The sequence below is a fragment of the Drosophila ananassae genome, chromosome 3R, assembly GCF_017639315.1.
Source record: "Drosophila ananassae strain 14024-0371.13 chromosome 3R, ASM1763931v2, whole genome shotgun sequence".
NCBI lineage: Eukaryota > Metazoa > Arthropoda > Insecta > Diptera > Drosophilidae > Drosophila > Drosophila ananassae.
Genome location: NC_057930.1, coordinates 13,178,402 through 13,205,291, shown reverse-complemented (window position 1 = coordinate 13,205,291; position 26,890 = coordinate 13,178,402). Strand labels below are relative to the sequence as shown.

Sequence of the window (26,890 nt, the reverse complement as noted above, 5' to 3'; positions counted from 1 at the left end):
GAAATTTCTTAAAAGACACTTTCAAAATTTTCGATTTTTTCCAAGGGGTACCCCTTTGAAATTTTGAGTTTCCGTGGTTTCCCCCTTGTCGGTTATTTGCCCCCCTTCCGATTGGCATAGCTCCACCAATTTCTATCCGATCCAGGATCAGCACACCATTTTGTAATCAGCGAACTCAGTACCGTCTTTCCTCATTGCAGGAATTTCTTAAAAGACACATTCAAAAATTTCGATTTTTTCCAAGGGGTACCACTTTGAAATTTTGAGTTTCCGTGGTTTCCCCCTTGTCGGTTATTTGCCCCCCTTCCGATTGGCATAGCTCCACCAATTTCTATCCGATCCAGGATCAGCACACCATTTTGTAATCAGCGAACTCAGTACCGTCTTTCCTAATTACAGGAATTTCTTAAAAGACACTTTCAAAATTTTCGATTTTTTCCAAGGGGTACCCCTTTGAAATTTTGAGTTTCCGTGGTTTCCCCCTTGTCGGTTATTTGCCCCCCTTCCGATTGGCATAGCTCCACCAATTTCTATCCGATCCAGGATCAGCACACCATTTTGTAATCAGCGAACTCAGTACCGTCTTTCCTAATTACAGGAATTTCTTAAAAGACACTTTCAAAATTTTCGATTTTTTCCAAGGGTACCCCTTTGAAATTTTGAGTTTCCGTGATTTCCCCCTTGTCGGTTATTTGCCCCCCTTCCGATTGGCATAGCTCCACCAATTTCTATCCGATCCAGGATCAGCACACCATTTTGTAATCAGCGAACTCAGTACCGTCTTTCCTCATTGCAGGAATTTCTTAAAAGACACATTCAAAAATTTCGATTTTTTCCAAGGGGTACCACTTTGAAATTTTGAGTTTCCGTGGTTTCCCCCTTGTCGGTTATTTGCCCCCCTTCCGATTGGCATAGCTCCACCAATTTCTATCCGATCCAGGATCGGCTCACCATTTTGTAATCAGCGAACTCAGTACCGTCTTTCCTAATTACAGAAATTTCTTAAAAGACACTTTCAAAATTTTCGATTTTTTCCAAGGGGTACCTCTTTGAAATTTTGAGTTTCCGTGGTTTCCCCCTTGTCGGTTATTTGCCCCCCTTCCGATTGGCATAGCTCCACCAATTTCTATCCGATCCAGGATCAGCACACCATTTTGTAATCAGCGAACTCAGTACCGTCTTTCCTAATTACAGGAATTTCTTAAAAGACACTTTCAAAATTTTCGATTTTTTCCAAGGGGTACCCCTTTGAAATTTTGAGTTTCCGTGGTTTCCCCCTTGTCGGTTATTTGCCCCCCTTCCGATTGGCATAGCTCCACCAATTTCTATCCGATCCAGGATCGGCTCACCATTTTGTAATCAGCGAACTCAGTACCGTCTTTCCTAATTACAGAAATTTCTTAAAAGACACTTTCAAAATTTTCGATTTTTTCCAAGGGGTTTGAAATTTTGAGTTTCCGCTGTTTCCCCCTTTGAAATTTTGAGTTTCCGTGGTTTCCCCCTTGTCGGTTATTTGCCCCCCTTCCGATTGGCATAGCTCCACCAATTTCTATCCGATCCAGGATCAGCACACCATTTTGTAATCAGCGAACTCAGTACCGTCGTTCCTTATTACAGGAATTTCTTAAAAGACACTTTCAAAATTTTCGATTTTTTCCAAGGGGTACCCCTTTGAAATTTTGAGTTTCCGTGGTTTCCCCCTTGTCGGTTATTTGCCCCCCTTCCGATTGGCATAGCTCCACCAATTTCTATCCGATACAGGATCGGCTCACCATTTTGTAATCAGCGAACTCAGTACCGTCTTTCCTAATTACAGGAATTTCTTAAAAGACACTTTCAAAATTTTCGATTTTTTCCAAGGGGTACCCCTTTGAAATTTTGAGTTTCCGTGGTTTCCCCCTTGTCGGTTATTTGCCCCCCTTCCGATTGGCATAGCTCCACCAATTTCTATCCGATCCAGGATCGGCTCACCATTTTGTAATCAGCGAACTCAGTACCGCCTTTCCTAATTACAGGAATTTCTTAAAAGATACTTTCAAAATTTTCCATTTTTTCCAAGGGGTACCCCTTTGAATTTTTGAGTTTCCGTGGTTTCCCCCTTGTCGGTTATTTGTCCCCCTTCCGATTGGCATAGCTCCACCAATTTCTATCCGATCCAGGATCAGCACACCATTTTGTAATCAGCGAACTCAGTACCGTCTTTCCTAATTACAGGAATTTCTTAAAAGACACTTTCAAAATTTTCGATTTTTTCCAAGGGGTACCCCTTTGAAATTTTGAGTTTCCGCTGTTTCCCCCTTTGAAAATTTGTGTTTCCGTGGTTTCCCCCTTGTCGGTTTTTTGCCCCCCTTCCGATTGGCATAGCTCCACCAATTTCTATCCGATCCAGGATCGGCTCACCATTTTGTAATCAGCGAACTCAGTACCGTCTTTCCTAATTACAGAAATTTCTTAAAAGACACTTTCAAAATTTTCCATTTTTTCCAAGGGGTACCCCTTTGAAATTTTGAGTTTCCGTGGTTTCCCCCTTGTCGGTTATTTGCCCCCCTTCCGATTGGCATAGCTCCACCAATTTCTATCCGATCCAGGATCAGCACACCATTTTGTAATCAGCGAACTCAGTACCGTCTTTCCTCATTGCAGGAATTTCTTAAAAGACACATTCAAAAATTTCGATTTTTTCCAAGGGGTACCACTTTGAAATTTTGAGTTTCCGTGGTTTCCCCCTTGTCGGTTATTTGCCCCCCTTCCGATTGGCATAGCTCCACCAATTTCTATCCGATCCAGGATCAGCACACCATTTTGTAATCAGCGAACTCAGTACCGTCTTTCCTAATTACAGGAATTTCTTAAAAGACACTTTCAAAATTTTCGATTTTTTCCAAGGGGTACCCCTTTGAAATTTTGAGTTTCCGTGGTTTCCCCCTTGTCGGTTATTTGCCCCCCTTCCGATTGGCATAGCTCCACCAATTTCTATCCGATCCAGGATCAGCACACCATTTTGTAATCAGCGAACTCAGTACCGTCTTTCCTAATTACAGGAATTTCTTAAAAGACACTTTCAAAATTTTCGATTTTTTCCAAGGGTACCCCTTTGAAATTTTGAGTTTCCGTGATTTCCCCCTTGTCGGTTATTTGCCCCCCTTCCGATTGGCATAGCTCCACCAATTTCTATCCGATCCAGGATCAGCACACCATTTTGTAATCAGCGAACTCAGTACCGTCTTTCCTCATTGCAGGAATTTCTTAAAAGACACATTCAAAAATTTCGATTTTTTCCAAGGGGTACCACTTTGAAATTTTGAGTTTCCGTGGTTTCCCCCTTGTCGGTTATTTGCCCCCCTTCCGATTGGCATAGCTCCACCAATTTCTATCCGATCCAGGATCGGCTCACCATTTTGTAATCAGCGAACTCAGTACCGTCTTTCCTAATTACAGAAATTTCTTAAAAGACACTTTCAAAATTTTCGATTTTTTCCAAGGGGTACCTCTTTGAAATTTTGAGTTTCCGTGGTTTCCCCCTTGTCGGTTATTTGCCCCCCTTCCGATTGGCATAGCTCCACCAATTTCTATCCGATCCAGGATCAGCACACCATTTTGTAATCAGCGAACTCAGTACCGTCTTTCCTAATTACAGGAATTTCTTAAAAGACACTTTCAAAATTTTCGATTTTTTCCAAGGGGTACCCCTTTGAAATTTTGAGTTTCCGTGGTTTCCCCCTTGTCGGTTATTTGCCCCCCTTCCGATTGGCATAGCTCCACCAATTTCTATCCGATCCAGGATCGGCTCACCATTTTGTAATCAGCGAACTCAGTACCGTCTTTCCTAATTACAGAAATTTCTTAAAAGACACTTTCAAAATTTTCGATTTTTTCCAAGGGGTTTGAAATTTTGAGTTTCCGCTGTTTCCCCCTTTGAAATTTTGAGTTTCCGTGGTTTCCCCCTTGTCGGTTATTTGCCCCCCTTCCGATTGGCATAGCTCCACCAATTTCTATCCGATCCAGGATCAGCACACCATTTTGTAATCAGCGAACTCAGTACCGTCGTTCCTTATTACAGGAATTTCTTAAAAGACACTTTCAAAATTTTCGATTTTTTCCAAGGGGTACCCCTTTGAAATTTTGAGTTTCCGTGGTTTCCCCCTTGTCGGTTATTTGCCCCCCTTCCGATTGGCATAGCTCCACCAATTTCTATCCGATCCAGGATCGGCTCACCATTTTGTAATCAGCGAACTCAGTACCGCCTTTCCTAATTACAGGAATTTCTTAAAAGATACTTTCAAAATTTTCCATTTTTTCCAAGGGGTACCCCTTTGAATTTTTGAGTTTCCGTGGTTTCCCCCTTGTCGGTTATTTGTCCCCCTTCCGATTGGCATAGCTCCACCAATTTCTATCCGATCCAGGATCAGCACACCATTTTGTAATCAGCGAACTCAGTACCGTCTTTCCTAATTACAGGAATTTCTTAAAAGACACTTTCAAAATTTTCGATTTTTTCCAAGGGGTACCCCTTTGAAATTTTGAGTTTCCGCTGTTTCCCCCTTTGAAAATTTGTGTTTCCGTGGTTTCCCCCTTGTCGGTTTTTTGCCCCCCTTCCGATTGGCATAGCTCCACCAATTTCTATCCGATCCAGGATCGGCTCACCATTTTGTAATCAGCGAACTCAGTACCGCCTTTCCTAATTACAGGAATTTCTTAAAAGATACTTTCAAAATTTTCCATTTTTTCCAAGGGGTACCCCTTTGAATTTTTGAGTTTCCGTGGTTTCCCCCTTGTCGGTTATTTGCCCCCCTTCCGATTGGCATAGCTCCACCAATTTCTATCCGATCCAGGATCAGCACACCATTTTGTAATCAGCGAACTCAGTACCGTCTTTCCTCATTACAGGAATTTCTTAAAAGACACTTTCAAAATTTTCGATTTTTTCTAAGGGGTACCCCTTTGAAATTTTGAGTTTCCGTGGTTTCCCCCTTGTCGGTTATTTGCCCCCCTTCCGATTGGAATAGATCCACCAATTTCTATCCGATCCAGGATCAGCACACCATTTTGTAATCAGCGAACTTAGTACCGCCAAAATCTCAGATTAAAAACACATCAAAATAAAATTTGTTTATATATATTCCATATATTTTGCATATATTTGTTGGTTTTTTATACTTTACACAATAAAAATGATAATGCGTCTCAACAAAAACAATTATTCGCAGTACTTATCGAATAGATTTCAAAGACAAAAATTTGCTTGCGTGATTTGTAACTTTTGCTTTTTGGAATTGTTTTCCCAACTACTACTTGCTTGGATTTTTTCGCTCCATATGCCTTTCTTGGCGTGGTTATCGATATTATCGTTATTGGTTAAGAAAATAAAATATAGTCATAGTTAATTTCGAAAGATCCGGATGCGGATCGAGAATTATACGACGCTCCTACATAATATGTACATTGAATGCGACATGCAAATTATTCTCGTGAGTCATCAGTTCATCGATGTTGTGGTTTCTGCATTTGGTTAAACTTAAGACATAATTAATTAACATACAAATTAGGTAAAAGTATTTAAAGCAACTTAATCTTAAGGTTACGAGTTCTATCTTGATTTCTTGAAATTTTTTTTCAGCTAATTCCTTTTTCAGAGCGTTTTTTGTTTTGATTTTTAAATTTAAAATCATATTATGTTGATAATAATTTAGTTATTTTCGATTTATGGGGATGAAGTGTGAAGCGAGAGTCACGGTAACAGTCACGACAACAGTAACAGTTTACGGGTGCGACTAACGAACGAGTAACGGTTTTGTAAACCTCAAAACTTTGCTACGTGTTTTAAATTTTTGTGTTTTATGGTTTTTTTTTGTCGTGTGATTTGTGTGTTTAGGAGTGATTATAATCATAATATATATCCATATTGATCTGGTGTGATGCTTTGTGATTGATCGCCTTCTACTTAGGTTAAAGTTTTGTGGGGGGGGATAGATGGGTTCTGGAATTATGACGCTTTCGGGTTACGGGCGTTAGTTATTCTTTCGTTAAATATGCTTAAAGACTTATATTATATATTTGGTGTACTTTTTTGAGTTGTGTGTTCTGTTTTCCTTTGCTGTTTTTCGTTTGTTTGTTTGTTGCATAGCTTTGTTGTTTAGTTTAGTTTGTAACTGTCTTGCATATTGGTAATATTTAATAACTTTTCCATTCGCGCATGCCTGCTGCCACCTGTCCTCGATCTTAATAGATCTCCATCATCTACAGCTACATAAACTAAATATAATACAGTTTTTTGCTTTATGCTTTTCCTTTGGGGCTTGTATCTCTCCGGGGGCTACGGGGGCTACGCCAACTCTCCATCTCCCTGCTCTCCTACTCTATATATCCTTTTTCCCTTCAAAGTGTTATACACGGCACAGTGGTTACTCCTGGTTCCCTGCTCTCTACCCGCTCCAATCCAATCCTAATCCGGCTACTCGAAGGTGGTGCGTTTAACGCTTAGATGGGTGATATGGAGAGTGGTGCGGCGGCTGTGTCCGGCATGTACTCCTTCAGGAGATCCCTTAGTCGCAGGATCTCCCTGCCAGCTGCCGATAGGTCCCCCTGGAGAGAGAGTTCCCGCTCCCTAAGACGCTTGATGTCGCGTTGGCAGGTCTGGAATAGTTAAAAGATACTAGTTAGTTAAGCCATTCAAAGGTTAAAGTGTCTAAGAAGTACTCACCACATTCTGCCTGAGTAAGTCCAGTTTGTCGCACTTGAGCCGTGTGACCTCCTGGCGCAGATTCTCAATCTTCACAATTGTCTCGTTGCTGGGGGAGCTGCCCATTATGGTGGACTGGACTCCGTCCAGGCACAAGGAGCACGCCTTGGTGGTGGCCTCCGCCGAGCTCATGCTCTCCAGACCGGTGTCACTGTCTATGTAGGTGGCTCCGCCATCCAGATGAGCCATCATTGGATCCAGATCCACGCTGTTCAAGCTGGAATCATCGCTGGTTTCCGACATGGTGGCCACTGCCACGCCTCCATTTTGGGCAGCACTCACACCGGAGTTAGCCACGCCCACACCGGTACCGTTCTGGGACAATAGACCTCCATTGGAGCTGGTGTTGTTAATATTGTTGTTGTTCGCCTGACGAGAGGTGATGTCCGGGGAGGAGGAGGTGGATTCATTCGAGGATTTGGACTTTGAAGAAGACTTTGAGGCTGTACGGCTGCAGGTCTGTATAGGGAAAAGTGGAAATAAAAAAAATTAATAAATTGTTTAAACAAAGTTTAATATTTAAACAAAGCTTCTAGTGATAAAGTTTGTAAAGCAAAACTTAAAGCAGCTTTGAAAACCATTGAAAAAGTATTGAAAGCAGTTTTTTTTTTAAATTTAAAATCAAGAGAAGCCGTGATATATTTAAGCAATTAAGAATATAAGTATAATACTTATAGAAAAAAATAGCAAATAAACATGCTTTGAAAATACAAATTAGAATTAAAGTTATTCAATAAGGTTTGTAATTTTTAACTTTTTATTTTGCCAATTTGTTCCTTTTCTATTACAAATAAAATATACTGTCTTCTATATACAATCGATTTAGTTATCAAATAACGTTTTTATCAGTGTCCAATGGGTTTCAATTCTTGCCGACTTTTTGGAGTGAATAAAAATGGAATAAATATTTCGAATTTTTCATTAAAATATCATACCAACATTAAATAATAAATTCAATTGAAAACTTACATTCAGGTTGGGTGTCTGCATTTCGGGCTGAGCCTCCTTCTTGGAATTGAGGGTTCCCAGCTTGGTGTTCACACTGAACTTGTCCTGGTGTCCCGGTCCGTGGGCATTGCCCGTGTCGACGCTCTGGGAACGCACCCTCATGATCAGGGCCTTCTTGACCGTGTCGATGAACCGCGAACCGGCATTTCCGCCACCACTCTCCGCCTTGGGAGTTTCCGGGGTGGGACTGCCGGCGGTGGCCTGGGAAAGATCGTTGCCCAGGAAGTCGCGAGTCTTCTCCCGCAGCTCCTCCACCAAATTCTGCAGCAACGAGGTCCGGGTGCGCTGCTCCAACTTGGCAAACTTTTCCGCCTTGTAGCAGGCGTTCTCCGCGTTGATCAGCTTGGTGAGAATGAACTCTTTGAACTCCTGACCCTTCCGGAAAACAGCCGGATTGGGCAGAGTGGGTCCAAAGAAGGGCACATCGTCCCGGGCCGTCACACTGACCTTGTACCGGGCGTGTGGGGTGTTGGGCTCAATGGGCTGCACCACGATGAAGGCGTGCAGGAAGTGGCTGGCAATCATGTCCGGAGAGAACGGAGTGTTGGTCTCCTGGAAAACAATGGCCACAATGTCGTTGCCAATGTGACGCTTCCGTTGCAGCTGCTGGGGATCGCCCTCGGTGTGGGGCAGTAGGGTGGAAACATGGAACATGATCTCGCGCTCCTTGAACACCTCGTAGACGGCCGTGTCGCCGGTGTGTCCATTCTGTATGTCCAGTCCGCCCCTGTAGCCCTTGTGATCCTTTAGCCGTATCCTCTGGCCCAGAACGTCCAAGAACTCATCGAATGCCGGCGATGTCTGTTGATTGCCAAAGAGCTCCTCCTCGGTAGTTTGTCCATATCTTTGGTAGAGTACTCCGAACTTGAAGTGCGAGACGAGAACGTGCTCATCGTAGACACTGATGAGCTGCGAGGCCTTGGGGCACAGGACTGGCATAAAGTTCTCCACCTGGATCTGCTCGTTCAGCAGACGAACCATCTTCGCCGGACTCGGCTGGGCGCCCAGGCAGGACACGGGGATTAGCTCGTGCATGGTGCCAGTACGTAATCTCAGGAGAATCCGCATGTGCTCCTGGTTGGCCACATTCTCCGTTTTTATCGAAATCAAAACAGGTCCCAGCTGCTCGTCCTGTCCCACCAGATTGGAGTGCTCCCTGGCGGCGTAGAACCGCCGATAGCACTTGGCCGTATCGTCCGTCTCGAACTTGGCCATCCAGGTGGTCTGTGGCAGTATCGGATTGCCCCTGGCATCGTAGGCGCACTCATGTTCGGTCCCATCCAGCCAATAGCCACCGTGGAGGGGCAGCAGGATCATCGGGTAGGGTGCCGTTTTGGCCAGCGCCTCCTCGAGGAGTCTCTGCGAGGCGGGAATGGCCGAGACGATCGACGAGTTGGAGCTCACCGACGACTGGGACTGGTAGTGGTGGCCATTGGAGAGCATCTGAACTCCGGCGGAGTTCACCACGCCGCTGAGCTGCGGGGAGGCGGGGGTGGAGCTGCAGGCGGAGCCCGAGACTGTCGAGCTGCTGGAGTGGTTCATCGAGTGGCGGAGTGTGGCCCGAGATCCGGAGTGCTGCAGGCCGCCGCCGTTGTGTGGGTGGGCGTGGCTGTCGTGGGGCGAATGTGGCTGGGGTACACGCTCCTCACTAGCGTTGCTTCCGCGATGGTGGTTCTGTAAAGCACAAAAAATAATACAAGAGTTAGTTACTAATTTTAAAATTATTGTTAGAAAAACTGTCTAAAATCCTGGCTTAAAAAGTATATAATTTTTCCCCCAAAACCCTTCCCAGCTGGCAACAAAATTTGACTTTATTGTTCAGTCAAGAGTGTGTCAGAGAGCCCAGTTACCGTCGCAGCACCCACCCAATTTTGGGGTATTATATTTTTTCTTTTCAGCCTGATTATGGTGGCGTGTGGGTGCCACAGTGGAGCCTCCCACACGCCGACAAGGCAGAACGAGAGGCTCTGCGACTCTGCAGCATGGCTGCATTATAATTTCATGCAATTATCGTCAGTGAGACCCGGCTCCGGCTCCGGCTCCTTCATCCCCCTCTATTTTCTATCATCGTATGCAAATGTTCCGGCCTCGAGCTATGTGGATGGATTGGATAATGGCACAGCTCCACTAGCAGCGGAGGATCAGGGCTGGGCAGGGTGGTGCAAAGAGCAGCCATAGCCCCAGTGGTGCAGCTTGGCCCGCTGTCGATGCCTTTGCAATTTTGTTGGCACAAACTATTTGCAAAAGCGCCAAACAAATATGGCAGTGTGTATGTAGGTGGGCGGTGGTGGAAAGTGGGCGTGGTTGTGCCCATGGATTACGTGATGGATTTGCAGAGAGGGGAAGAAGGTACAGGAGAGGTAGCGAGGTTAGAGGCAGCAGCGATGGGTTGAATTTTTGATAACATTAAGCCAACATTTTCATTTGACATGCACTGGGAGAAATAGGGGTGGAAATGGAACTAAAAAGTAACAAATTGATTTCCACAGAAATATATTTTGTTTCAGTGTACTGCTCCTCTATAGTCCTTTCCCTCTATTTAAACCATTTCCTTTTCAATTCCTGGCGCCACTCGAAGCTTTTGTCTAGTCGGAAAATGCAAGACCACCCCGTCCATACTCTGGCCCCAATTTAACCCATTCTCGACCATGCTTAACCCCTTGGCTCCTAAACAAGCAAGCATATTAAAAAGTTTTCTTTCTCTAGTTTTATTTGCAAACAGTTTTTCCATAGCTGCGATTCTTTTGTTGCACTTTGGGCGCTGGTTGCTGGTCGCTGGTCGCTGGCACGTACCCAAGGGTTAAAGGCAAAGAGGAGGCGAGCGGGTTAAGGTTCATCGATGGTTCGTGCCTTGATTTAATAGTCTGCCAGCTGCCAATTGCAACTGCTGCTGATGGCTGGAAATAATGAGCCAGAAAGGCTAGCCAGTTGGCTAAAAGGAGCTAAAAAAAGAGCCAACTGAAGGAAAAGTTTGACAAGCTCTGGCATGAGAAACATTCACTTTGACTGCCTTGAAGGTTAACCGATTCGATTATTCAAATTTGCGTTGTGTGTCCCAGTGCCATTCGAGCCGAGTTTCCAGTTAGTTGACTGCACCGCTAATGAATTGCATTGTCAGTCATTTGGGTGCATATCCAATACATTTTGACATCCATCGCTCAGTCATTCATTGCCCGGTTTGCCCAGGTTTGTATCTGTATCTATGTATCTATTCATCTATATAACTGAGTATCTGTAGCGTGTGAACCGAATAATGGTCCAAAACAAAATATGCAAATGCATCGACGGCTTCCTACTGCAACTCCCTTTTGGCAGACAAACAAAACGAATGTGGCAATTGAGGCAAATTAATAAATTTTGTTGTAACCCTAGACAGTCGGAATTAAATGGAAACTGGAGCTATCGAAGTGGAGTGGGTTAGCTGGGCTAGCTGGATAGCTGGATAGCTGGATAGCTCGATGGATATCTGTATAGTTGCAGATATAGCTGGTCACGTCACACGCTTAGTTGGCTTCATTTGCCGAGGGCGGTTGCCCTTTTGAATGTTTGCTCAAATGGCAAATGGGAAATTAGGAAAATGGTCAGAGGGTGTGGGTCAGGATGAGGGAAACCCAACCCCGAAACTGTTAGATAGTTAGATGGATAAGCTGTCTATTAGACTGGCTGGGTCAACAACAGCAAGTGACTCATCTAATAAGGAAAGGAAAAAGTCCAACCCCCAGCCAGAGCTCTTAGTTAATTTGTCAAGATTTCCACTTTTGGCAATTGGTTTCGGTTTTGATTTGCTTTTGTTCTACGAGAACGAGATCTAATTAGGAAGCCATTTACTCTTGCCAGAGGCTGCTTGAAAAACTAAAGTATTAAGTACAACCAGAAAGAAACCGGAAAATGCCAAAGTTAAAATGTAATAAAGTGGAAAGCATGACGAATGTAGAACTGACTCGGTTAAGAACTTATGAAGCAGATGAAACTGGCTGCCAGCGACGATCATTCCCATTCCGAACAATCTCATGACAATCATAATGCTGATGATGATGTTTATGTGCCGATTTCGAGGAACTTAAGCGGATTACATCCAGCACATACACGAGCCACAAGAGTTGGAAAAGTGTTACGAGCTTGGAGCAAAAAAAATATATAAAAATAAAAAGAACATATGAGACCAGGGCAGACCAGAAAAAAAAAAGAGATGAAACCAAAGTAAGGCAGAGTTGCAAGAGGAACTATTGCCATATGGCGAGAGCTTGAAGTGGGGACGCGAAGTGCACTGGAATAATATGAGAGAACTCTTGGAAGATTACCTTAAACTTACAAGAATATTTGATACTTTTTTGTCCAGTGTATAGGGGCATCATTTCGAGGTTAGTGGGGTAGTGGAAAGAGTCGTGGGGGTGTGGGGCCGAGGCTCAGAGCCTAGGAAAGTCATCTCCGTCGCATTGAACCCCCGATTTGCATAAGGCGAAGGCCAGAGATTTGCATCGCCCTCGCACCCCGCTCTCTCTCTCCGTTTTGGACACCCCCATATGGGCTAAATCCTGCGATGTTGCCAAAGTCAACAGGGCTTCCTTGTTGTTTTTATGGCTGTTGTTGATGTTGTTTTTTTTTTTGTTAGCCTCAAGTGCAGGCGGGCGTCATTAAAAATGTGCATTTCGTATTCATCGCCCTCGTCTTTTCTCACATTGAAAACACAAACAACAGAAGGCAACAAAAGCCCAGGAAACGGGCACCTAAAAAATGGTGAAAAAACAACGAGGGGGAAGGATGTAATCAGTAGGGTTTGAGAGCCACTGCAATGACTCGCAAACTGTTGAAATTCATATTTTTTCTTCGAGTTTTGTGAATTTTTTATGCAATGCACAGCAGAGTAAAGAAAAAAGTGTGACACATGCGAGTTCTGGGAGTGATTGATATATGTTGGTGTTGTCTACGCACGTGAGACAAATTCTGGGAGAGAACTTTATTTATTCCAGGTCCCAAAATGCAACCCACTCGCCCACATGATTTATGTCTGTCTCCAAGGGTGATACAAAAAAACACACAAGTCAGAGTCGAGTCTCGGGATTGAAGAGCTTAAATCAAAATCGCATAAATCACAAATGTCAAGTGAAGTCAGGAGTAAGTGTCAAATTGTGGCAGGATTTGCGGCTTGGGAATAAAAGGAAAGAATTAAGGCTCATGACTCTTCATTCCACTAGAACCTAACCAAGACCTCGATTTTTTAATGATTTAAGCTCCAGCTGGCATGAACTTTGGAGACTATTAAAAACCGATCTTAAAACTCAAAATTCTTGACACGTTTGCCTGAGTGCGACCTGAGCACGAAATGTTATGTTTGAAACGCTTTCACAAACTTAATTAACATAGAGCCATGGACTTTCTTATCGCCGCGCCAGAGACCAGAACAAAATATGTGTTAAAATGGGCATAAAAGCCATCTCCACAACTCATCAAATCAAATTAAGTTAAGAAATTCTTGAGAGCTTAGGCCACTGCAGTGGCTGAGCATGAGATCACTTTGTGAGCTCACACACACACTTCAGGGGGCGTTTTGGCAACTGCCTCATTGATATTCGTGTTTTGTTCAACGTTTATTGAACACCAAACACGGCCTAAATAAGGCAATCAAGACACTGCGGTTGCTACAGTTTGGCGACAATTTGTTTAGCGGAACAAAAGGCCAGAAAACGTAAAAGCCGAAAAACGTGAAAACCAGAAAGCGAAAGGCATCGGTGGCCAAAAATGGTTAAATTATGCAAGCTACTTGATTGATTTTTAAGATTCACTAATTAATAAAAAATAATGTGTATTATTTGCGGTTTTAAAAATAGGATTTAATTGCCCACCAGAGCGACAATGGAGTTGAGTTGCAGCCAGAGTCGAAGTCGGAGTCGGAGTCGAGGTCTTGGTGTGTGACCCAATTTGTGCGCACTGAACCCAACACCCGCCGTTGCCGTCGTTGCCGCCGCTGCTGAAGTTGAAGTTATTTTCCTTATTTTTTGTTGTTCCTCTCAGCGTGTGTGCAGCATAAAATTAGCTGCGACAATTCCGAGGCAGACAACACACAGAACCAGTGAAGGAGAGACGCCAGAGAAGCCACTCCATTCCCACACGCCCACGGGAAGTAATTTTCCCCACCATCCGATCTGATCCGACCCGGGTAGTAGTAGTTACCGGCAAAAGGTATGAGGAGCATGACTTCATGTCACGCCTTTGTGAGCAGCTCATATGTGAACTCCACTCGAATTGGGAGGGAGGTTTTGCCGTAATAAGATATTCTGCAACTCACACAGGTCGAGTTAGGGCCGAGAGTGCTGGAAATAATGGTAGTGTCATCAAGGGTTTTGCTTCGAATTAATAAACCACACTTATGGGAAAGAAATCGCACGAAAAGTCTTCTAAAACAAAGGAGTTAAGACCTCTTGACTATTTTAAAATATAAATTGATTGAGATATTCATGCCGGGTACTCACTGTGCAACAGGGTACCCCTTGATATGAATGGCTTTCTTTGACTTTCGTGAGCTTGCCCAACCTTCTCGTCTTATATACACATTTCTTTGGGTTTTAACCCTTCCGCGCAAGCGCATTGAAGCTGCTCCGTTTCCAGTCGACTTCCCAAGCCTCCCCGGACTTTGTGTAACTTTGCACATTTAAATTACAAACAGCTGACAAAAGTTTTGCCGCCAGACCAAGTCAAAAGTGGTTGCCCAATGGTTGGGCGGTCTTCTCTTAGAGTTGCTCCCCTGTTTTGTATTATTTTTCTTCGCTTGGCTTGCTTTTCTCATAAAATAATTGCTCGTGTGATCGGAAGAGTCTTTGGCTGCCAACTCCTCCCCCAGGAGAATTGTGAAGTCAGCTTGGTGCCTCGATCTCACGAGAATTTCGGCAGCCAACCGTGAAAAATATAAAAGAGTGCTCCTCTAGAACCCTTCCTAGAATCGTCCAGAAATGCTTAGCTACCAAGCCCCAAAGTTGTAATCGCACTTGGCTTCCTGGAAACTAATTCTATTTTGCATGTTTTCCAGCAACTAACTCCGAGGAACTCGAAGAACAAGATACAAACGCTTCCTGTCAGTAATTAGTGGAAAGATGTCTGATATCCGAGTCATAGGTAAACTCAATTCCCCGCCGCACATCAAATATTGATTAAACAAGCCAAAGTGGAACATAACTCCACATACAGCCCTGTAACGCATTGTTTACTTGGCCAAAACAAGCAACCAACGAGGCTAACAAATTGGACGTGCATATTGAATTATTGAAGCCAGACTCGATGGCTCCGGGTCCAAAATGTCAACTGCAGTTGGCCAAGTTGAAAGGATGGATGGCCGGCTGGAGGAGGAGTGCCAGGCAGGGATTTTAACCAAGTTAAGAGCCCTTGCCGGCCCAGAACAGTTTGCGGAACTGTCATTCCAGGGGCAAGGGGGCACAGCAAAAAGTTATGATAAATCAGTTTAAAACTTAATTAAGCCCCTGGCGTGCATAAAATATATTTATGATATTTTTGTGGCATACACTATTAAATAAATTATTCAACTCCTTAACGGGTTGCTTTTAAACTGAAACTCTGATTGTAATAGTTTTTTTTGTGCGGTGCAGAGTTGGCAGTAATCCGCACTTTTTGGTTTGAGCCACTCTCGGTTTACTTCGGTCTGTTTGTCAGCGAATTCTCTGACTGATTTATGGTTTTGCCAGCAACATTTGGTTGCAACAACAGACTGGAGAAAGGGGCAGGAGGCGGGAGGCAGGAGGCGGGAGGCAGGAGGAGGGCCCTGACATTTCTCGGCTTGATTTTTGGCCCACAAAAGTCAGGCACCCGCGGATGCGTTGGCGTTTTTTTGCTTTTTGGCATCAACAACATTCACTTTTTATTTTGAATATCTGTATATCTGTATCTACATATGCATATGTATCTGGTGGATATTTTTTTTCGTATTTTTCGAAGGAAATACTGTGAATAAATTGGGTCAACGCATGTCGCCAACCCGCTCTTAAATTCGTGGGGATATCCCCTCCCCTCACTTAACACTCGTCCATCGTTAATCTTCATTCATTTGCATGTGTTGCTGTTGCTGTTGCTGTTGCTGGTGCATTTATTATTCATTATACTCGAACATTACCAAGGGCCCGGACTGATGGCTCTCAAACTACACCCAAATAAGTGGCAATTGCCGCAAATTGCTTCCTCAGCTGCTGCAGTTTGCTTATTTATAGCAAATCTTTTGACGCCAGGCGAGTGGGACTGGGCCCACAAGTGCATTTCCATCGCCTCCCCAAAGTCGGTCTCCGAGTTGGATCCGAGTCCCCAATCCCATTTGCCTGCCTGCCGTCTGTCTGCAAACATTTGTTGACTGACTTATTTATGATCGCACACGAGACTCGACGGTCTGTTTCAGACGCCAGATGGAAATCAGCGAAAGGCTCATAAAACTATTCTCCGTATGCAACTTCGCTGATTGTTTACATTGAAAGATTTCCAGCGACTTAATGGCCGATAAAGGAGTAATGGAAAAACCTGAATCATCTGGTTTTCCAATACCATTCAGTCAGCAGAAAGTTTAAAATAATAATGCAATTTGTTATCTAGCATAAGACTTTCTAAAAATTATACAAGTGAAACTATTGTTTAATGTTCTTCTCATTTGATATATTTATTTATTAAACTGATTTATTTGAACTCCCTTGATTTCAGCTCATTGCCAATTCAATTACCTTGCAAAATTTTGCACATTTTTGTATTACAACGTGTCTGGCATTAAAACAAGTCGAAAGCAAATTCGGCTTGGAGTCTGGCATATAAATCAATAAATTAGCAGTCCATAAACTTAATAAGCCAGATAAATAACAAAAGTCTGGGGCTTTAAACACGCAATGCAAGTGCGAAAAGTGAAGTGGAGAGTGAAGGTGCAGAGACATTGCAATTTTCCACTTTTGTAATCAATCATTGACATCCTGGGGAGTGCATTTCGGAGTTTGAAGAATCACTGGCCAGGCCAATTGCATGCTGCTGGCCAATTAAACAAAATTCCGAAATAGCTTAACTAAAAACTGGAAAAACAAAAGCAATGGGGAGTCATGCAAGCGTCCAAATTGGCCGCAAAGTGAAATGCAAAACGAAAATAAAAGCCAAGCCTCGGCTCGGACTCAAAGTTGAGCAATGATCTCAGTAACAATAAAGCCGAAAGACCCATTGGTCAGCAGATTCGAGTGAAGCATTTGGCCAAATCCCCAACCGAATCCCCGAGTATGCAATGCAGTTAACACTTTCAACACCCATCGACTCGATGCCACAATCGGTTTGCTTTGGTGATTCATCTGGAGTCAGGTTTTTGTGTTTTCGGTTTTGTTTATTTATCTTTCTTATTTTATTTTTATTTTTATTTTGGCTGCGTTACAGTTTGTCAGCCACTGTGAAACTTTCTTTTTACGAAATATTTATGAAGAAATTCAGGCAGCCAGAAAAGAGATGGTTGAAAAAATAAAGGGGTGGAGTGTTGGAGTGGCTGTGGTGGTTGTGGGCGTGTTAACCATTTTTAGAGCCCTTTCCCAGCTCATTGCCCCGGGGGCAACGGGATTTTGGTCTTTCGCCTAATGAATTTATCTCGTGCTTGTTTTTTTATTTCTATTTTTTAACACACAACATTGCGAGCAATTTCATTTAGAAACTTTCTTTCCCAGCATCAGCCAGCAGCCATCATCTCGAAGTAGTAATAGACAAAAAACCGGAACAAAATCTTGGAATTATCTTGAGGGCATATCATCTGTCTGTCTTGGCTGTCTTTTATTATACTATAAGTCTTCATGCCGAGCGCTCTTTAGTATTATTATTACTTTATTATTTCTTTATAAGTTTTTCTCGTCTTTGACACGCACGCGACTGCGAAAACCTTGGCTAAGACTTTGGGGTTATTTGTTTCTTTCCCCGTCTTACCAGAATTTGAATTGATTTGGTTTTTGTTTCTGGCTTTTGGTTGCTCTGAACTTCATTGTTTTGGCAGCGCAAAATCTGAATCTGAATCTGAATATAACAAATAAATCTCTACAGCACCAAATTCAATTAACAAAAGCCATAAAAAAGTGACGGAAAAACAAATGAGATTTAATTATTAATTGAACCAGAGTCAAGGCTGCGCGATTTACATACAGAGACGACAGATGGATAGGTATCTTTTTGGATGTATTTCGAGGCAAATGAGGTCAAGTGGGCTGTGCCGATCCGTCGGATGATTATGACTTTTGGCAGCAAATCAATCCGAGGCGTGTGGCCGAGAAGTGCGGGTGTCTGATGGCAAATGATGATTTTAAATGCTCTTGAGAGTGCTCTTGTGTAAATAAAGAACAAGGTTAGATAGGTTGGGGCTTTCAACAAACTGAAGAGTACCATGATCCATCAAATACTAAATAAATTAAATTTTAAACTATACTTTATTCAGGTGTAACTAAGACCCACCTTTGTGATCTCTTTTGAGTCACCAGTTCATTGAACCAAATAAAGTAAAGCCTGTCACAATGCGACAATCCCATTTGTCATCTCTGGACGTCCCTGGTGACCTATCAGGTCGCTTTTTTTTGTGGTACCATCTTCTGTGACAGTTTACAAGTCACAATAAAAACAAGAAGGGCAAAAAATTGGTAGAGAAATGAACTTTTTCGCACTTGCCGGCCCGGCCATTAATTTCTTATGTGTTTTCATGTATTTTTTTTTTTGTGGCGTGCCTTGGGTTCATCTGTGGGCTGTTGCGTTTACTGTTGTAACTGTTGTGAACTCTGACATGGATTTGTGGTGCGGTTCGCGTGACCCGAGGAATAAGAAAAAGAACAGGTTTCACCCTTTCAGGCGCCACTAACTTTATTGCAGATATCTAATATAGCTGATGGCCAAAAGCCCCCTCAATAATGTTGTGCGAAAAAACTAGTTTTCATTCCGCCACGAAAATGTCAAACAGACTGATCCGCTTATAAGAAAAGCCTTGGTTATGAGTATCTATGCATCTATGTATCTTTGTATCTTTATATCTTTTTGCATTTGCAATGCTCGAGTGAGCTTTATCAGCTGTCGGGTATTATTTTTTGTTGGATTTTCAATTTCTGTGTCAGCTAATTTCCATGGCACTGTTGTTGCTGAAATAACAAACAGCAAACAGCCAACAGCCAGCTACAATCAACAATCAACAAATAACAAATAACATTTACATATGCACCACCTAACGCTTTTCACACACGCTGGCTGGGTTGGCTTTTCTTCTCGCCAGCGAAAGTTGGCAATAACAATGCTTTTCCGGCATGCCAGCGGAGAGAGAGACAGCCTCAGATTGACAGCTGGCAGGCGATAGAGATAGCTAGTTACACTTTGGAAAAAAAAAGAGTTTCTATTTCCGAAGAGCTCTAGGAACTATTACAAGGCTGTTGCTGGTGGTTTTGGGCATAAATTAAGCCTAAGGTCGTTGCTTGGCCTGTTTGAAAATAACACGAAAATAAAAAACCAAACAGTTAGACAGCCAGAAACCGAACGGCACAAAAGCAGTTAAGAACCAAGACACAATGCCAGCACATAATTTACACATCTCGCATAAGAGTTAATCACTCGTAGATCTCTTTTTCTGGGGAGGGGCCATAAAAACCAGACAGAATCGATGCATAAAGGTAGGGAAACAAAGGCTCTTATATAACTTCTCCAGTTCCCAGTTCAAAGATCTCATTCTTCTCCGATCCGTTCTGGCATGCTAATGATCTTCGATTCCAACTACGCCCCATTCATAAATAATTTTCTGCTAATTTTTATAATTTTTGCCTAGTAATTTTGCCTTCTCCGTTCCAATCAATGTAAACAATGTTTTCCGCTTGTCATTTTTTTGTTCTCCCCAAGAGGGGGATCTTGGCCACTCTGAGGGGCAAAAAAAAAAATGAAAAACTGAAAGTTGAGCTGGCCAAGCCAGCTAACTGGTTTTGATTTAAAAAACTGGCCAAACAAAGCCTGACGTTTGTTTCAACTGGTTGGGTTTTCGTTTTAAAGGTAAGCCGATACACCAAGCCAAGTGCCTACTGATTCTCGAAGCTCAGGCCTGGGATCAGTCTCGAATTAGAGACTTTGTCTAAAAATAAGTCCAAGCACTCGCTCGCTGCAACTGTGGAAGGTCTTTGCAGCGGGTTCTGTGGAAATATTCTGTCAGTCTTCAAAGTGACTGAGTATCAAATGTTCACCGAGTGCAGAATCTAAGCCAAGGCGAAGAGCTTCGGGCATAAAGTATTTTTAATTGTAATGCGAACTTCTTGAACAAATCCGAGGAATGCAATGAGGATTTTATTTCAAAATATTAAAAGGAAAAAAATTCAATTCCAGATGTATAATTTTCCTCCAGAAAAGACCCACTTTTTATTCCCACTCTCTCTTGCCAACTTGACCCTAATTCGCTTTAACCCCCATTTCGATGATTGTCCCGCTTTTGGCCAAAAGCATTTTCGATAATTACCAAAATCGGTTGTGGGAATGTCAAACAGATTTTTTTGTTTTATTTTTTTTGCCTTTTTTTGGGGTGCAATTACAATTATCAACAGCTAGAAATGACATTTAATTAGACTAAGAAGGTTTCAGTGGCTTTGGCACATTATTAACCCATTAGTGACCAAATGGAAATGGAATTCACACAGAGCTTAGGTCATCACAATTAGCCAAGTTAGCTGAAATGGTTGCTAGAAGGGTGTGAGGGCTGCTATGGGAGAGCTCACCCTCCGGAAATAATTTGATTACCCAGTGCAGTGATGACCTCAGCGGGTAATGGAAAAGTAATTAAAACGGTTCTTATTTCTTCTAGCCAACTTTCCTGACTCTGCACCTGTCTGTGCGTCGGTCTGCGAGTTGGCCAAAACGCGTGCCAAGTGAAAGGGAGAGAAAGAAAGAGACCGAGCTGGCTTGACCGCAAAAAATATAAAATTTCAAACAGCCAGCTGCCGCCAGCAGCTGACACCTGAATTAAGGCCACCAAATAAGCCAATAATTAATAAAAAATAACACAAAAATAAATACAAAAAAAAAAAAACCAAAGCTAATGGAAAAAGAGAGAGAGAAAGGAAGCAGAATGAAAAAAAAAAAAGACAAATAAATCCATTTGGACCGGAAGTTGCGAGGCGAAACTGAGAATGAAAACGAAACCGCAGAAAAGACGAAAGGCGAGCATAATGCATCCTTCCGTCCGTCGGTAGAGGCTTCCTTTAACTTCTTTCCTCTTCCTGTCCAGCTGTCAGAGGGGGATGATTGAGCTCAGCTCGTTTCCTTTCCACAGAGAGAAAAACTAGAGCCCCAGACTACTTTCAAAAGAAATAAAATTCAGTAAAGAGAGCTATAACCAATTGATTTAATTTTATTAAAAATTTCTTCCAGTGCTTTATGAACAAGAGTCACTGGGTCTCAGCATGACGTCAACAAACCCATTTTCTGGGTCACTCCCCGGCCCGGACAACAAAACTTTTTTTGACATTTTAGCCGGGAGAGGTGGGTGGGCAACCCTGCAACAGAGTTGCCGCTCAATCGAATTAATGATTGGGCCCCAAGTCCCCCCCCAATCCAATGATGACATTGTAGCTTTTTTAAGCGGCGTTTATTATTTTATGACAGTATGACAATGACGGGGCAAAGTCGAAGGAGACAAGCCGTGGGGCTGGACTCCCATAGGGAGGGGGCGTAACCCGAAACACGTGTCACAATTTCCAGGACCTCCACCAAAAGTGGAGCAGCCAGTGGCGTGTGAGCAATCATAAATCTCCTCTTGAGGAAATTTAAAATTCATTACAGTTGCGGAAGCACTTGCCATAAACTACCGCTTACAGTTGGAGAGGGACTGGAACAGGTGCAGGGTATCAAGGAAAACCCGCTTACTGGCATCTTTTTGAGACCGAGACCGAGTACCGAGCCTGGCCAATAGCATGCCATAAATTTGAAGCCATTGCCAGACATTTTTATTAATGACGCAACGCAACGCAGAATTCCAGTCTTATGCAAACAAGTGGCAGCAGGCCAAGAGAGCCTCCCAAGACTTGATTTTCTTTCAGGGTTTACAGAGAGAGAAAAGGGAGGTGGTTATTGGTTCCAAGTTAGTCTAGATATAAGGTAGTTGCTCTTAAAAGAAGAGGTACTTTCTTTCACCATAAAGTAGCTAAAAAAGGGCCTTAAATGTTAGTTAATCTTAGAGGCTTCCTTAGAGGCTTTAGGTCTCTTTTTAGTATATTTATCCCCTAATTTCTTTCAGTGTCTTTCCTTTTTTTCCTCTCGTTTGAATTTGTTGCCTGATGTCTGGTCGGCCGTCTCAATCTCAATTGCAGTCTCTAGAACCCAACTTGCATAATTACAAATGCAGTCGGAGAGACTTACCAACAACCACATCGAGGAAATCCACAGCAAAAAGTGGCCATTGCAGTTAGCTTCTCGGCTATACCGTTAGCCCGGCCAACAAAACTAAATTACTGCAGTAGGCTTTTCCAGTAGGCTTTTCCAGAATTTTCCCAGCATAATCAGAGACCAACCAACACTCGCCTCTAATGCAATAAAATTTAAGACTCTTTTGTACAATAAGAAAGAGAACTAAGGGAGAGAAGATCCAAAGCTATATATGTATATATATTCCTATGCATTGTGTTACCATTATAATTATTCGTGGGGCCATAAATTATGGGAACAGAGTTGCCACATCGCTTAATTACCCATCGGGGCTCCACATCGAAATAGTGTGTGAGTTTTTCTCGGGCGGAGACTTGGAGGCAGGTCTTGGGTCTTGGGTCTTGGGTAAGCTAATGAAACATTTTGCCAGCAACTTTGGCGGCGAGGAGTTCATTAAACCTGTCTCGTAAAAACTCATAGTGATACCCTGATGATGATGCCCAAAGAAAGCTGCGTGAGATGATACCATTACCATCTTGTCACGCAAATGTGAAAAATCTGTGTTTTTTGTTTCAAAAATTTGCCACGTTTTAAACTCAATAAATCATTTTTTTTTTTTTTTTGTCACAGGAAGTGGTCTATTTGTAAGGATTTGTTGAAGTCATCCGACTCTTAATCGACCTTGTAATTTATTGTGGTATTAAGACTCAATCGCTTGACATGTAAATCATGCAAATGATTTCCCCCGGCTCCATTAACTCTTCAACTCCGGCTAATTAATCAACATTTGCTTGATTGCTTAATTGAAAACGTCGAGGAGGAAAACGACACAAAGCCACCAGAGACGGGAGTCTCTACCTCCGAAGACTCCGAGCCTCAAAGCCGCACAGTCTCTGACTCTGAAGAGCAAACAATCGGCCTAATGTGTGGGCAAACATTCTCGAAATGGCCCGAACACGAGATGGATGGCCCAAAAGTAATTTCCGTTTTCCTTGGGCCCAATGAAACTGTCAACGGATGTCGCATGTAATTAAAACTTGTCACAAAAGTTGAGCTCCATTCGAGTCATAGTCTGAGTCTGAATTCGAGTTCTCATTTTTTTTTTTCCCACACGTTCCGGATGTCGATGCCGAGTTATCCCTTCGCACTACGGACCATCACAACTTGGCCAAGACATGGCCAATCATCTGGGGAAATTAAATGGAAAACTTGTCAGCTGTGACAGAATCGATTCTGTGTCGAGACAAGTTCTTCCAGCAGTGAAAGTAAACAAAAGTTGTGCCTCTGAAAGGCTGGAAGGTGGTGGAGGTGGAGGCAAGAGGGTCTCATGGCTAATTGAGCACTACACCTGTCCCGGACTAAAGCCGTAGCCCAAGCCAAAGCCGCCAGGTGAACGATTAGTCGCTGCCTTTGAGCTGATGGCCTAAGCCGCTTAAGAGATTTCTTTTGCCCACACTGGGAATAGTGAAGGAGGTAGTTTCCTATATTTTAGTAGTTTGTGGGGTTGTGGTTTTCAAACCATTTCTTTCTCTGTGGAATGAGGCCTGACTGGGCATGAGAAGAGCAGCTAATCCCTTACAAAATGCCATAAATACGCCGCCAATTACATTTGGCAAATTAAAAATCTTTCGGAAAATTATAAAACCCAGCCAGACCCTCTTCATTGCTCTATCATTCCCGCGTACTAATCGGCTTTGGCTCATAATTCATGAGCGTAGAACTGTGGCGTTTGCTGTTTTTGGAGGCACCACCATCTCCACGCAGGCCATTCATCATCAAACACGAGAGTGGTTTCCTCTTTTTTGGTACTAATATTTTTTGGTACTAACCTGCAACGAAAGAAGAGGAAAAAATATTTGGTTTAGTTTTTCGGTAGAAACATTTGAAAAGGGCAGCTGGCACGCCCATTAGGCCCACCCCTCGTGGAATTTTTGTATTTATTATTATGATTTTTTGCAGATCCCTTTTCGGTCTCCCCAAGTATAGTGGTTTTTTATTACAACGTGGGAATGGATGAGTCGAGAAATCGGGTCTAAAAACGGTCAGCGATTTATGCGAAATAAATCTTTGATGCGCAAACTGCCGGCAGGCACTGGATAGGGCGGGGAAACTAGGTCGCTGCAAGGATTTTTCACTTGCTCAACTGATTTGTAATGCAAATGAGGCAACATGGCGGGTAACTAGCGCAAAGGATAAACATCCTTGTGCGGGACAGAGGCAAGAAATACGAGGAGGGATGAGCCAGACCCAGAGTGCACTTCATGGGAAACAATTGTTCGAGTAGCAGGTGCAACAGAGAAACAAAAGCCTGGGAAGAAGCCAAAATATAATAAGCAGCAGACAGCTGGAAAGGGGATGAGATACTGCAGACAAACTCAAGTGGAGTTGCCTCGCCAGGAACTCGAAAAAAGGAGAACCTGAAGTACGAGTGGAGGAGTGGAAAACAAATGGCCAACGGATGTGGGATGCGTGCGGCAGGACTCTTGAGCGGAAAGTAATATTTCTCCGTCCACCATGTACACTTTTGCTTTACCTACCTGGCCAAGAAACCACAATCTTGTCCAGGAAGTGCAGCTAATGAGGTGGGCCAAGCCCAGGAACTGAGCCACGATGGGGAACGAGTTCTGCGAACCAAACTGATGACCTAAGCCAACACCTGACCTAACCCACTAGCCAGCCAGTAATTCCTTTTCAACCAATAATGATGATGATCATTTGCAAACACTGTCCACGGGACTAGCCCCAGAATAGATAGGAGTATTCGTGCTTGGACAACATGCTTCATTAGAAATGTAACATGTGTAGCACCCATGGCAGTCCCACTGCATTGCATTTAGAACATTGCCAAAGGATTACGCAAATGCTGCTTCGTAGCCCCTGTCGTCGTATTTTTGGGGCACCTCTCCTTCCCTTCTCATATGGAGTGGAGTGCCGCCCCTTTGGACCGCACTCAAGCCTGAAATTGTTGGCATGGAGCATGGGGCGAGGTTGGGAATGGCTCGTTGCATTTAAATATTAATAAACATGGCGTGCCAGGCAGAAAGCGGCGAATGCCGCGTCCCAAATGCGAGCACAGCTTTGTATATTTCTTATTTTTTTTTTTTTCCAGGGCATACACATACGTGACTTCCATGAGTCAACCGAAACAAACCGGAGGAGTCAGCCTCCAGGCCCGCCTCCCACAGACCTCCTTCTCCGTCTCCACTGAACTTTGGCCAAAAATGCTGCCGAGTCAGGCAATGTGGATTCGTATATGGAGTAGGAAATATTTCCCTGGCGCACCTTTTTTCCACTGCTGGTATACTTTTGTCCATTTGCCACCACCCCTTCCACCAACCGATTCCAGACCATTCATTCCATTCACACAGTTCTTGTTCGCCTCGTTTTGCGGCTTGTGGCTTGCGGCTTGTTTCCATGTCATAAGCGAGTTGCCTACATATTAAATCATCATAGAGCCCGTACAAAAACTGCGAATGGAGAACAGCAAAAGGGTTGAGCTGGGGGCTAGCTAGCCTCTAGGTAGTGGGCAGAGTAGTCGCCCCTTTTGGGACAGGGACCGGCGCCAGCTGAAAATTACAATAAGCATATGTACGAAACGCCCAAATGCAGCGACAACAACCAGAATTAGCCATGTTGTGTTCGAAAGAGCAAAAACAGGAAAAGACCAACTACCAGAATAGTCCGAAGTCCGGCAATTGTACATAAATAATAATTTAAATTTAAGCAAGAATTTTAGGGGGCTTTGTTCGCCGAAACATGAGACACTCTAACAACCATCTAGGAATTATCAGAAAAAACTAAAGACCTGGCCATAAATCAGCTGGATATAAGCCCTCATTCATCACTATCATTTGAGATGTTCCTTCCATTTCCCTTCCATTTTTAACGAAAAACTGCGACTACTTTAGAGACAAAGTCTTTTCTAAACGCTTCCGTTAGGGCCGTCGACCAAAACACGACTTGGCAACCAATCCGGCCTTTTTTTTCTCTAGCTAATATGACATCATGCCGGACGGTCTGGCGATCTCTGTTAAAAAGAAAAAAATTAAAAGAGACAAAGACCGGGCCAAGAAACACAAGACTGACTGACCATTTGACGGTTCGTTTGTGTCGAGGGAGCCAGGAGCCTTGGCTGAAATTTATAGGCAACGACAGCGAAAACAATTGGCCACAAAACGATCGAAGCTGACATTTAAATGTTTTATAATAAATGTCATCTGACAGCTGACAGAGTGGCCCAGGAGCCAGTCGCCGCTTTCACCTGGAGGCCCGACCATGTAGGGATCGCTTCGCAGTTCCCAGTTGAAGCTGTTTTGCTTAATATTTTTATGTTTACAGCCCATTTGACCTTTGTTTCTTGTTGCCGAGTTATGATCCCCCAAGCAAACAAAAACATAATAACACTTTTAGTGGCTTTTTGTGGGCCAGACCTTGTTCTTTATTTGCCAGTAATAATCTTGTCATATGAAGTGACACTCGCTTGGTTATTACCCCCCAAAAATAGGCTGATTCTCCGGAGAGGTGTGTCTCCCCACAATAAAACCAAAAATCAATAATGAATTTTTATCATATGCAAATAAGCCAAACAAAAGCAATTTGGCCAGCTTATCTAACGCTTAACTAAGGGCCGGCCCTCGGTTGTTGATATTTATTCATGAGGGTGATGGCTGGAAAGGTTTCTGGTGCACTGATAGCTCTGTGGGTTAAATGCATTCACACATGAAGTTCTAAACCAATAGCCATAAAATGGTGTCGAAACGCAAACACCATCGA

General features: G+C 43.3%; 1 protein-coding gene across 4 annotated transcripts in view; it reads right to left on the bottom strand.

Moving 5' to 3' along the window:
* Window positions 1–5,100: 5,100 nt before the first annotated feature.
* LOC6496848 (rap1 GTPase-activating protein 1) overlaps window positions 5,101–26,890 on the bottom strand; it is a 76,856-nt gene continuing 55,066 nt past the window's right edge. For all 4 annotated transcript variants that reach the window (XM_014905914.3, XM_001963245.4, XM_032455432.2 and 1 more), the window contains 3 exons: window positions 7,709–9,421; window positions 6,701–7,198; window positions 5,101–6,633 (listed from right to left, as the gene is read on the bottom strand). In XM_014905914.3, coding sequence (XP_014761400.1) covers window positions 6,478–6,633; window positions 6,701–7,198; window positions 7,709–9,421 — 2,367 coding nt within the window. In that variant the 3' untranslated portion in view covers window positions 5,101–6,477. The remainder of the gene's footprint in view (window positions 6,634–6,700; window positions 7,199–7,708; window positions 9,422–26,890) is intronic.